Source organism: Erythrolamprus reginae, chromosome 11 (assembly GCF_031021105.1).
Source record: "Erythrolamprus reginae isolate rEryReg1 chromosome 11, rEryReg1.hap1, whole genome shotgun sequence".
NCBI classification, from domain to species: domain Eukaryota; kingdom Metazoa; phylum Chordata; class Lepidosauria; order Squamata; family Dipsadidae; genus Erythrolamprus; species Erythrolamprus reginae.
In genome coordinates, this window is record NC_091960.1 from 29,525,368 (window position 1) to 29,537,892 (window position 12,525).

The window sequence follows — 12,525 nt, forward strand, 5'->3', positions numbered from 1 at the left end:
TGCAAGCCACCCAGAGGTGGGCTGCTAAGGTGGAACGGTGACGTGTGCTCGCCCCCGTGGCTCTGAGTGCTAGCAGAGTCCAGCGCAATTTTGTCGCGGTGGCACCCCTGCGTGTCCGCGTGTGATTTCGCTACCTGCGCAGCGGCAGAATTGCGCTGGACTCCGCTAGCACTCAGAGCCACGGGGGCGAGCACACGTCACCGTTCCACCTTAGCAGCCCACCTCTGAAGCCACCAGAACGCCAATGTCCATCTCACCCAGCTCCGTTTACATGCTCACAGAGGCCGAGGCCACCGAACTAGCTCTGGAGCTGCGGGTGTTTGCATGGGGAAGAGCAATGGTGCAGCAGGACACTCCCACGGTGCCTTCTGAAAGCTCCCCTTCCTCGGTCCACTCGTTCAGATCGGGGTTGAAGGCATGAACCATCTTCTGGTATTTTTTCCCGCTTTCGTTCCATCCCCCAACCAGGAGGATTTGCCCGCCGAGTGTGGCCACCCCTGCCATGCTCAGGCCGGTCGTCAAGGGGGCCATGAAGCTCCACTGGTTAGTGGAGGGGTTATAGCACTCCACAGGAATGACGTCGACCCTCTCCCCGCGGGGGCCCAGCTGGCTGCCCCCCAGGACATAGGCCCGGCCAGCCAACGTGGCAGCACAGTGCCAGCCTCGAGGGCTGCTCAGCCAGCTACAGTCCCGCCAAGAATCCAGGGCCGGGTCATAGCTGCAGACGGTCCGGGAGTAAGCGTTGTTCACGTAGCCACCGGTCAGCAAGATCTTCCCGTCAAGGACCACGCTGGCGTGGCAGCAGCGTGGCAGCTCCATGTTGGCTTTGGGTTGCCAGCTGTTGGCCGAAGGGAGGTAGCACTCGATAGAGACCAAGGTGCCTTTGGCATTGCGGCCTCCGATGGCGTAGAGGTGCCCGTCAAAAGCACTGAGGCTGAAGTGAGTCCTTTGGTGGGTCATGTTAGCCAGGTGCAGCCAAGTGCCGAACCGTGGGTCATACCTGCGGAGAAAGAGGAGGGTTGTTCTTGAGGATTTGGTGGAATCAATTTGGGGACTCGTGAGACTTGGCACAGGAGTGCTGGCAGAAAGGAGGAGAGCTCTGATGCTAGGATTTTGGAAGGATGCAGGGATAAAAATGTCAATACAGAACAACTATGCAGACAAATCCAGTCCTTTTTGATGTGCATTGCAATGCACATGAAAGAGGATCGAGCTTTGGTTGCATTGTTGAAGGTTGCCATCCATCCATCCATCCATCCTTCCTTCCTTCCTTCCTTCCTTCCTTCCTTCCTTCCTTCCTTCCATCCATCCATCCATCCATCCATCCATCCATCCATCCATCCATCCATCCATCCATCTATCTATCTATCTATCTATCTATCTATCTAACCAAGTATTTATTTATTGATTGATTGATTGATTGATTGATTGATTGATTGGATTTGTATGCCGTCCCTCTCCGTGGACTTGAGGCAGCTCACAGCAAATATAGAAAATATAGTAATACAATTGATCCAATTAATGCAATTTTTAAAAACTTTAAAAATCCTAAAATACTTTAAAACATTCAATTATCATTCACTCAATAGATCACGCTAAAAACACTCCTTGGTCAGGGGGGAGTGATGTAATGACCCCAAGCCTGGCAGCAAAGATTAGTTTTAAAACTTTTTCGGAAGGCAAGGAGGGGGGGGCAGTGCGAATCTCTGGGGGAAGCTGGTTCCAGAGGGCTGGTGCCCCCACAGAGAAGGCTCTTCCCCTAGGTCCCACCAACCGGCATTGTCTGGCTGACGGGACCCTGAGAAGACCAAGTCTGTAGGACCTCACCGGACGCTGGGATTCGTGCGGCAGAAGGTGGTCTCGGAGATATATTATACTATCAATAATTTATCAATAATAATAATAAATCAATAATAAATAATTTGATTTGTCAATAATAAATAAATTATTATGATTGATTTGATAAATCAATCATAAATAATTTGATTTGCCTTCCCTCCCAGATACTTCTGGATGCATAATGCCCAATGCATTAGGAACCAGAAGCAAAGCAAGGCACCAATGTCTCAATCTTAAAAGGTTGAAGATGTGTGGACTTCGACTCCATTTGAAGTTATCCTGGCTGGGGTATTCTGGGAACTGAAGTCTGCTCTCAGGCCAAAGCCATCTTAGGCCTGCCACACTTTATACCAGTGATGGCGAACCTGTTTTCCCTCGGGTGCATCCACACTCATAATTCAATGCCCACAGAGGGCAAAAACAGCTCCCCCCCCCCCCCCCGGAGGCCCTCTGGAAGTCGGAAATGGCCTGTCTCCCAACTTCTGGTGGGCCCTGTAGGCTTGTGTTTCACCCTCCCCAGGCTGCAAAAGCTTCCCTGGAGCCAGGAGAGGGTAAAAACGCCCTCCCGCACCCCCCTGGAGGCTCTCTGGAAGCCAAAAACGCCCTCCCAGATCCTCAGTGTGAGCCAAAAATCAACTGGCCAACACACACATGTATGTTGGAGCTAAGCTAGGGCAACAGCTTGCATGCCAGCAGATATGGCTCTGCATGCCATCTGTGGCTCTCGTGCCATAGATTCGCCACCACTGTCCTAGAGGCTGGTCAGTGACCATCTTCTCTTTCTTTTGCATTCACTGGCCCTGACAAGTGCTGCTGGTTTAATCTAATAGATGGACACAGCCATTATTTTCTATAACAAACTACAATTAAGCAATGGTTTGATTTCATGTGCTGTTGCTGTGAGCCGCCCCGAGTCTGCGGAGAGGGGCGGCATACAAATCTAATAAATTATTATTATTGTTAATAATAATAATAATAATAATAATAATAATAATAATAATAATAATAATAGAAAACATTCATTGGCCCGGTTCCTTTAATATAATATAGTAAAATGTAATGTGGTTTGCTTAGATTTTCATCAGAATTTTACATGAATCAACCACAGGCAGTCCTCGATTTAAAACTATTAATTTAAGGATTGTTCAGAGTTAAGGAAAAAAATGACTTGTGGCCGTTTTAGAAGATTTTTAGAGGATTCTCCCGAACACGGGATCAAAATTCAGACACTTGGCAACTGGCATGTTTATATGACAGTTGCAGTGTTCCAGGGTGATGGGATCAATTTGTTGACCTTCTGACAAGTCATCTGGAAAGCCAGATTCACTTAACAACTGTGTTACTATCTTAACAAATAGTTTTGGTCGTAATTTGAAACAAAACTCATGCAGGTCTTAAAAGGAAGCATCAGAACATCCAGTCTCCTAACATGGAGGGTTCACAGAGTTGGCCTTCTGCAGGTCCCGTCAGTCAAACAATGCTGGCTGGCAGGGCCTAAGGGAAGGGCCTTCTCTGTAGTTGCCCCCACACTCTGGAATCAATTCCCCCCCCCCCCGGAGATCCGCACGGTTCCTACTCTCGCGGCCTTTCGGAAGGACTTGAAAACACATTTGTGCCAAGAGGCCTGGGGCTGTTGAACTGTTCATCTTATTCCAGCCCCTGCCATTGATCGAATGATTGGCATGATAGATTGATGTACGAGATGGGGTGGTTGAGTAAACTGTTTTTAAGTTTTTTATTAGATTGGGTTGTTTTAGATTAATTCTGATTTCTGTGTTAAATATGTAATTTATGCTGTAAGGCATTCTGAGTCTCAGGAGAAGGGCAGCCTAGAAATTGAATTAATTAATTAACAAACAAATAGAAACATAGAAGATTGACGGCAGAAAAAGACCTCATGGTCCATCTAGTCTGCCCTTATACTATTTCCTGTATTTTACCTTAGGATGGATATATGTTTATCCCAGGCATGTTTCAGTTCAGTTACTGTGGATTTACCAACCACGTCTGCTGGAAGTTTGTTCCAAGCATCTACTACTCTCTCAGTAAAATAATATTTTCTCACGTTGCTATTGATCTTTTTTCCCTCACCTAACCTCAGATTGTGCCCCCCTGTTCTTGTGTTCACTTTCCTATTAAAAACACTTCCCTCCTGAACCTTATTTAATCCTTTAACCTATTTAAATGCTTCGATCATGTCCCCGCTTTCCCTTCTGTCCTCCAGACTCTACAGATTGAGTTCATGAAGTCTTTCCTGATAAGTTTGATGCTTAAGACCTTCCACCATTTTTGTAGCCCGTCTTTAGACCCGTTCAATTTTATCAATATCTTTTTGCAGGTGAGATCTCCAGAACTGAACTCAGTATTCCAAATGGGGTCTCACCAGCGCTCTATACAGCGGGATCACAATCTCCCTCTTCCTGCTTGCTATACCTCTACCTGTGCAGCCAAGCATTCTACTCGCTTTCCCTACCGCCTGACCGAATTTCTGAATAAACAAACAAACGTGCAGCAGGAGAACCAGACCTGAGAAACACATTCTTGCTTGGAGCTTTGGAAGGGCCTTTTCCTAATAAAGTAGACAGAGCAGGGGTAAAAGGCTCCTGGTTTGTTTGTGCCTATCGGGAGCGCGAGGCTCTGCCCACCTGCCTGGAAACCGCCATTTGGGTTTTTGCCCTCTGCATATAAGCGTTCTGTGCATGGACAGAGGGTTAAAAAACCCAAATGGTGGCATCCTGGCGGGTGGGTGGAGCCTCACATTCCCTTCGCCACTGGCTCTCCAACAACCAACACGCACGAGCGAACCGGGAGACATTCACCCCTGGGACTGAGTGATGTAAAATGTCTGGCTCAGCCTTCAGTCAGCTTCCCATATTAAACCTCTTTGCTGATCCCCAAAGATCTCGGTTTTTGTATTTTTATTACCTGCACAGATTGCTAATGGCATGTTTTGCTTGGTTCCGGTTGTCGTTTTGATCTTCACCGCCTGCCACATAAAGGAAGCTGTCCATGACGGCAACGCACTGGTTGAAGCATTTGGTGGGCATCTCCGTCAGCTTGTTCCAGTTGCCTTCTGGATCTCTGTAGCTCACGTCTTTGCTGAGGGCCTTCTCCGCAGAACACGGCCGGCCGCCAACTATAAGCAGCACCTTCTGGCTCCCCCGGATTTTGGTTCTTCGGGACTGGAGCTCATTTTGCTGGTAAGGGAGCAAATGGTAATTCATCGCATCTACCAGAAGTTTGTGGCATTCTGGGTTCTGCATCATGCACGGCACCGGTTGGACGCAGTTGATCAAGTCGTGAGCCGGGATGGTGCCGAACCGCACATTCTTGAGGAGGTCCGCCCCATGCTTGATCCTCTTGGCGTCAAACTCAAGCCATTTCATGGCGATCTGGAAGACCATCACTTCGCTAGGGAACTCCAGGTTGTCGTCCATCAGCAATTCGTTCAACTGCTCAAAGGTGAGTTTCAAAAACTGCTCGGTGTCTGAGAATTCGAGGAAGCGTTCCCGGATAAACCTCCCGGCGGCCTCTTTAATCCGACCGAGATTGTAGGTGTCTGCCATATTGGCAATATACATCCAGTTCTCCACATTCATCTCCTGGATGAGGAAATCCGAGCACATGTTGAGCAGCGCATACATCTGCAGGTGGCTGGCGGTGGAAATGGTGCTGCCGATGGTGTAGAGGGAAAGGCTCAACTTTCCCGTGTAGGCGTAGGAGATGACGGTGGCCAGGCCCAAGGAGGAGATGTCGCTGAGGACCACTTGCTGAAGGTTGGGGTCCTTTCTCAGCTGGTTTTTGAAATATTCGCTGCAGGAGGACACCACCAGTTTATGGACTCGGAACGATTTGGTTTTGGTAGCAATGGTGAGATCGCAGAGGAAGAGCTCCTGCTGCAGGGAGCTCATCTCCATCAGCATGTTGGCGCCGTGGCCTGGATTGGTGACTTCCGTGGCGGTGCAGAGGAAGCCGTCGGAACCATTTTCGAACAAACTGCCCAGTGGATGATGTTGGTCAAGGTCAAGAGAAGGATCTTCAGCTAAGGTGACACTGACGGGAGTCTCTCTCTTGGCCGGCTTGCTCTTTTTGGAGGTTTTCTTCTTGGGGGCCATTGGGGCGAAGGGTTGGCCTGTAAGATGATATCAAAAAGCTCCTTGGTCAAGGAAGATGCATCTTAGCCAGCCTAGGCCAGCCTTCTCCAATCTGCGCCCTGCAAGAGAGGTTTGTTAATGGCAGAGTTATTGTGCATTTCCATAAACAAAAAATCAAAGCGGCATGTAGGATATCAGCAGAACATAGTGTTAGGTGTTGTTGATAGCTACCTTTAAGGCCCTTTGCGGCAGGGGTCCAAGGACCGGCTCATTCAATTACCCCACCCATTATTGCGTTCCCACCAGTACGGGCCCCACTGTAGCTTTGGTAGGGAAAGTGTAGCTGCGTGCGCTGCTCCATGTCCCCACCCCTTGCATGCATGTGCCTGAGTGAGATTTTGTTTCTGCCGCACGGATCCCAGCGACCGGTTAGGTCCCACAGAGGTGGCCTTCTCCGGGTCCCGTCGACTAAGCAATGTCGTTTGGCGGGACCCAGGAGAAGAGCCTTCTCTGTGGCGGCCCTGACCCTCTGGAACCAGCTCCCCCCAGATATCAGAGTTGCCCCCACCCTCCTTGTCTTTCGCAAGCTCCTTAAAACCCACCTCTGTCGTCAGGCCTGGGGGAATTGAAATTTCCCTTCCCCCTAGGCTTATAGAATTTATACATGGTATGCTTGTATGTATGATTGGTTCTTTAAATTGGGGTTTTTTAGATTGTTTTTAAAATTAGATTTGTTTACATTGTCTTTTTATATTGTTGTTAGCTGCCCCGAGTCTTCGGAGAGGGGCGGCATACAAATCTAATAAATACAAATACAAATACAAAATATTGCAAGGAAATGCTTGAACGAGTGAGATTTTGGTGATTTTTTGCTTCTGTGCATGCATGAAAGCAAAAGAAATCACTGAAATATCACTCTCATGCCCATCCCCTCACAAGACTTTGCTCCCTGAGCATGTGCAGAAGCAAAATATTGCTCAGATGCGCAGAGTGGAATCTGCCCAGTGAAGGGCTACAAAATTTTTTACTACCATACTGTGGGCGTGGCTTATTTTGCGGGTGTGGCTTGCCACCCACGTGACCAGGTGAGAGTGGCTTGATGGTCATGTGACCAGGGATGGCTTAAAGGTCATGTGACTGGCTTAAAGGTGGCCAACTTGGTGTCACGTCAAGGGTTAGGGTTAGGGTGCCAGGTCGCTCCTCGCCCCAAAGAGATACAATTTCCCTATCTACTTACTATTACCAAACATCCAAAATATACTCTTTAATTCTATGTATATGTGCTATATCTGTACATACATATTACACACAGGCACACAAAAATATACATTATCTACTATATAAACTGCATGCACACACAGCTCTTCTAAAATTACACACATTCAACCTCATTTACTGCGATAGGAAAAACATACCGAGAGACCAGAAGGGAAAAAAAGAAAATTCAAAATATTTCTACCAGTTCTGTGTACCTGACCGTACCCATGGCTGTTGGCCCCATTCGCCAGGGATTCTGGCAGGTGGGGTCAAGGGGAAAAGTCTTCTCTGCCTTTCCACCTGCCCTCTGGAACATCTCCCATCTCCCCCCCATGTGAGGTCAGCTCCAACCCACCTGACCTTCCGTAAAGACCTGAGTCTGCCAGTTGGCTTGGGCCTCCACGGATGGGGTTTTGTCTTTAGCTTAGTTTATTTATTTGTCAAGCATATATAAGATTACAAATAAAATTATAAACATGATTGTGGATACATGAAATTTATTTATTTATTTATATTGATTGATTGCATTTAGATGCCGATCACTCCAAGCGGACTCTGAGCAGCTAACAACAGGTATAAATACAATACAGTAATACCTCATCTTACAAACCTAATTGGTTCCAGGGGGAGGTTCGTAAGACGAAAAGTTTGTAAGACGAAACATTGTTTCCCATAGGAAACAATGTAAAATCATTTAGTCCATGCAACGGGAAAAAAAAAACGCAAAAAAATGCCGCCGCCCGGCTGTCACCTTTTGAAACAGCCGGGGGGCTTCTCAGCGTCCTCCTGAACCCGAACGCCAAACCCAAACTTCTGGGTTCGGCGTTCTGGAGACCACCGAGAAGCCCCCCGGCTGTTTCAAAATGTGATAGCTGGACGGCGGGGCTTCCCAGCGGTCTCCCGAACCAGAACTTTTGCCGAACTTCTGGGTTCGGCGTTCGGGAGGCTGCCGAGAAGCCCCGCTGCCCGGCTGTCATCTTTTGAAACAGCCGGGGGGCTTCTCGGCGGCCTCCCGAATGCTAAACCCGGAACTTCTGGTTTGGCGTTAGGGTTCATGAGGACGCTGAGAAGCCCCCCGGCTGTTTCAAAAAGCGACAGCCGGGCGGTGGGGTTTCTCGGCGGTGGCGGCAGAGGGTTCATAACAAGGAAAAAGTTCGAAAGAAGAGGCAAAAAATTTCTGAACCCCAGGTTCGTATCTCGGGTTGTTCGTAAGACGAGGGGTTCGTATCATGAGGTACCACTGCATAAGTAAAAAACCCAATAACAAACATCACTAAAATCACATGTATTATAAAACCATACTTGCAACCATCAGTCTCAATTCTAGGCCTGCTGGAAAAGCCAGGTTTTAACAGCTTTCCGGAAAACCGGTAGGGAGGAGATAATGCAAATCTCTGGGGGAATGTCTAAACATGATTATGACTACATGAGATAGCTATAATTATAATTATATATATTTAATTATGATTGTATAATCATAACATAATAATGAATACGTGAAATGGATACAAATAAAAGGGAACATTAGGACAGGTCCAGTAGGCACATTGGTGTGCTTATGCACACCCCTTATGGACCTCTTAGGAATGGGGTGAGATCCGGGGTGGGCTACTGCCTGGACAGAGCGGGGGACACAGTGGGCTAGCGAAAATGGAGCTTCACCCCAAAGCACCCAATTTGCACTGAAAGATGTCGAAAGAAAATGCATAAGCCACGCCCACAGTGTGGTAGTAAAAATTTTGGTAGCCCCTCACTGGGTGAGATCAACAATAGACAGTTTAAAGTTAAAGTTTTGGAGGTTTGAAGAAGAAACCACAGAGTCAGGTCGTGCGTTCCAGGCACTGTTGTTGCTGAAGTCGTATTTTTCGCAATTGAGTTTGGAGCAGTTTACCATAAGTTTGTATCTATTGTGTGCTTGTATATTGTTGTGATTGAAGCTGAAGTAGTTGTAGGATGTTGTAGCAGATTATTTTATGTACTACATTTAGGTCCAGGGTGGATTCTAATTTACCTCGCTGCTGGTTTGCCTTCTCCTGCATGGGTGCCGACATGGCTGTGCATGCAAAGTACACATGCGCATGCGCAGTAACAAAAAAAGAGAAAAAAACAAAAAAATCCCCTCCCAAATCCCCCCCCCCAAAAAAAACAATTAAAAAAAAGATGGCAGCCTCCATAGAGCGGCATCAACCGATCCGGTTCCATGGCGCCATCATGATGATGTGGCGGGTTGCTAACAGTTCAGGCAAACCAGTCCAAACTGGGAGGAACCCACATCTGATTTAGGTCAGACTGAAGGTGGCATCGTTCTAAATTGTCTAAGCCCAAAATTTCAAGTCTGGTGGTATAAAGCAGAGATCTGCAACCTTGGCGGTTTTAAGACTTGTGGACTTCAACTGGACTTTGCTGAGGAATTCTGGGAGTTGAAGTCCACAAGTCTTAAAACTGCCAAGGTTGGCGACCCCTGGTATAAAGTATTCTGTTGCAAACAGAGGAGTGGAGGATTTTCTGAATTGTATTAATGTCCAGTGTGCAGTGCAGGTTCCAGACAGATGAGATGTATTCTAGAACTGGTCTAGCAAATGTTTTGTATGCTCTAGTACAGTGATGGCGAACCTATGGCACAAGTTCCACAGGTGGTATGCAGAGCCATATCTGCTGGCACGCGAACCGTTGCCCTAGCTCAGCTCTAATGTGCATATGTGTGCCGGCCAGCTGATTATGGCTCGCACAGTTTTTATTTATTTATTTATTTATTTATTTACTTACTTACTTACTTACTTACTTACTTACTTACTTACTTATTTACTTATTTAGTCCAATACACAATACATATTGAAGAGGATACACATGAAGTATTATATATAAAGAAAAGATATAAAAGTAGAGGAGAAGATATATGAAAGGATGAAAAGATATATGATATATGGGATAAGGAGAGGCAATTGGGCAGGGGATGAAAGGCAGGCTAGTGCACTTATGCACGCCCCTTACTGACCTCTTAAGAACCTGGAGAGGTCAATCATGGATAGTCTAAGGGAGAAATGTTGGGGGTTAGGGGTTGACACTACTGAGTCCGGTAATGAGTTCCACACTTCGACAACTCGACTGCTAAAGTCATATTTTTTACAGTCAAGCTTGGAGCGATTAATATTAAGTTTGAATTTGTTGTGTGCTCTTGTGTTGTTGCGGTTGAAGCTGAAGTAGTAATTGACAGGCAGGACGTTGCAGCATATGATTTTGTGGGCAATACTTAGATCGTGTTTTAGGCGTCGTAGTTCTAAGCTTTCTAGACCTAGGATTGATAGTCTACTTTCGTAGGGCATTCTGTTTCGAGTGGAGGAGTGAAGGGCTCTTCTGGTGAAGTATCTTTGGACATTTTCTAGGGTGTTGATGTCCGAGATGTGGTATGGGTTCCAGACAGTGGCCCTGGGAGAGCGTTTTTGGCTTCCAGAGAGCCTCCAGGGGGATGGGGGAGGACACTTTTACCATCCCCTGGCTCCAGGGAAACCTTTGAAGCCTGGGGAGGACAAAATACAATCCTACTGGGTCCATCAGAAGTTGGGAAACAGGCCATTTCCAGCCTCCAGAGGGCCTCCGGGAGACGAGGGAAGCTGTTTTCACCCTCTCTAGACATCAAATTATGGGTATGGGCACTCGGGCATGCACGATAGTGCACGCCCATGCTCTTTTGGCAGCTGAGGAAAAAAAGGTTCGCCATTACTGCTCTAGTTAGTAGCAGAATATTATCAGAGAAAAAGCTACGCAAGATTAGGTTAACAACTCTTAATGCCTTTTTAGCAATGTAGTCACCGTGTAGTTACATCTTGGGGATGGCTGATAGATTAGCAAGGGATCCCAGCTCTTTCCTCTCTCCTCCTCATATTTCCCCTCCCTATCTTTTTAGCCGGGCTAATTTTATAGCATTGTATTTATACTATTATACGTTATACCCTTCTGTCTTTTAATTTTGTAAGCTGCTCAGAGTTATCATGTGGCAAGATGGGCAGATAATAAATTTAACAGAATGTGGAGTGAATTGAATGATTGTTTGTATGGTTTTTAGGGTTTTACATTTTTTTTAAATTACCGGTAGTTAATTGGATTATATTGTATATTTTATATGTTGTGAGCCACCCCAAATCCTCAGAGAGGGGCGGCATAGAAATCCAATTAATAAATTAAATAAATAAATAAACAAACAAACAAGATGGACATTTATAGAGATAAGAGGTTCCTTAAAGAGAATTTAGTCTTGAGCTGCTCTGGATCTTCTGAGTTAATTTCACAACCGGCACTTGGACAGAAACTTGGCAATTAATTGACAGCTACACAGCTGCTGAATGCATACACTAATGTCCTCCTCCAACAACTGGCACCCAGAATTCTCAGCCTGGTTCCCGCCTGGTCTACCTGGGAAGGCTGCAGACTACTTCAGCTAACTGCTAGCTGTAGTTCAACAGTTCAGATCTCACCACCGGCGCAGGGTTGACTCAGCCTTCCATCCTTGCAAGGTGGATAAAATGAGGACCCAGATTGTTGAGGGCCATATGCTGATTCTGTAACCGCTTGGAGAGGGCTGTAAAAGCACTGTGAAGTGGTATACAGTGATACCTCATCTTACAAACGCCTCGTCATACAAACTTTTCGAGATACAAACCCGGGGTTTAAGATTTTTTTGCCTCTTCTTACAAACTATTTTCACCTTACAAACCCACCGCCACCGCTGGGATGCCCCGTCTCTGGACTTCCATTGCCAGCAAAGCACCCATTTTTGCGCTGTTGGGATTCCCCTGAGGCTCCCTTCCATGGGAAACCCCACGTCCAGACTTCTGTGTTTTTGCAATGCTGCAGGGGAATCCCAGCAGGGGAATCCCAGCATTGCAAAAACAAGCACTTCGCTGGCAACGGAAGTCCAGAGGTGGGGTTCCCAGCGAGGGGAGCCTCAGTGAAATCACAGCATCACAAAAACACAGAGGTCCGGAGGTGGGGTTTTGAGGACTTGGGTGTTTTTGTGATGCTGTGATTTCACTGATGTTCCCTTCGCTGGGAAACCCCACCTCCGAACTTCCGTTGCCAGCGAAGTGCTCATTTTTGCGATGCTGGGATTTCCCTGCTGGGATTTCCCTGCAGCATCACAAAAACACAGAAGTCCGGAGGTGGGGTTTCCCATGGAGGGGAGCCTCAGGGGAATCCCAGCAGTGCAAAAACAGGCACTTCGGCTGGCAAAAGGGGTGAATTTTGTGCTTGCACACATCAATCGCTTTTCCATTGATTCCTATGGGAAACATTGTTTCGTCTTACAAACTTTTCACCTTAAGAACCTCGTCCCGGAACC

General features: G+C 46.9%; 1 protein-coding gene across 1 annotated transcript; it reads right to left on the bottom strand.

Moving 5' to 3' along the window:
* Positions 1–239: 239 nt before the first annotated feature.
* On the bottom strand, positions 240–5,968 carry LOC139173891 (kelch-like protein 31). The gene is made up of 2 exons (XM_070763773.1): positions 4,765–5,968; positions 240–1,000 (listed from the first exon to the last, which is right to left on the bottom strand). The coding sequence occupies exons 1-2, from the start codon at positions 5,952–5,954 to the stop codon at positions 268–270; spliced, it is 1,923 nt and encodes a 640-aa protein (XP_070619874.1). The 5' UTR covers positions 5,955–5,968; the 3' UTR covers positions 240–267.
* Positions 5,969–12,525: the final 6,557 nt, after the last annotated feature.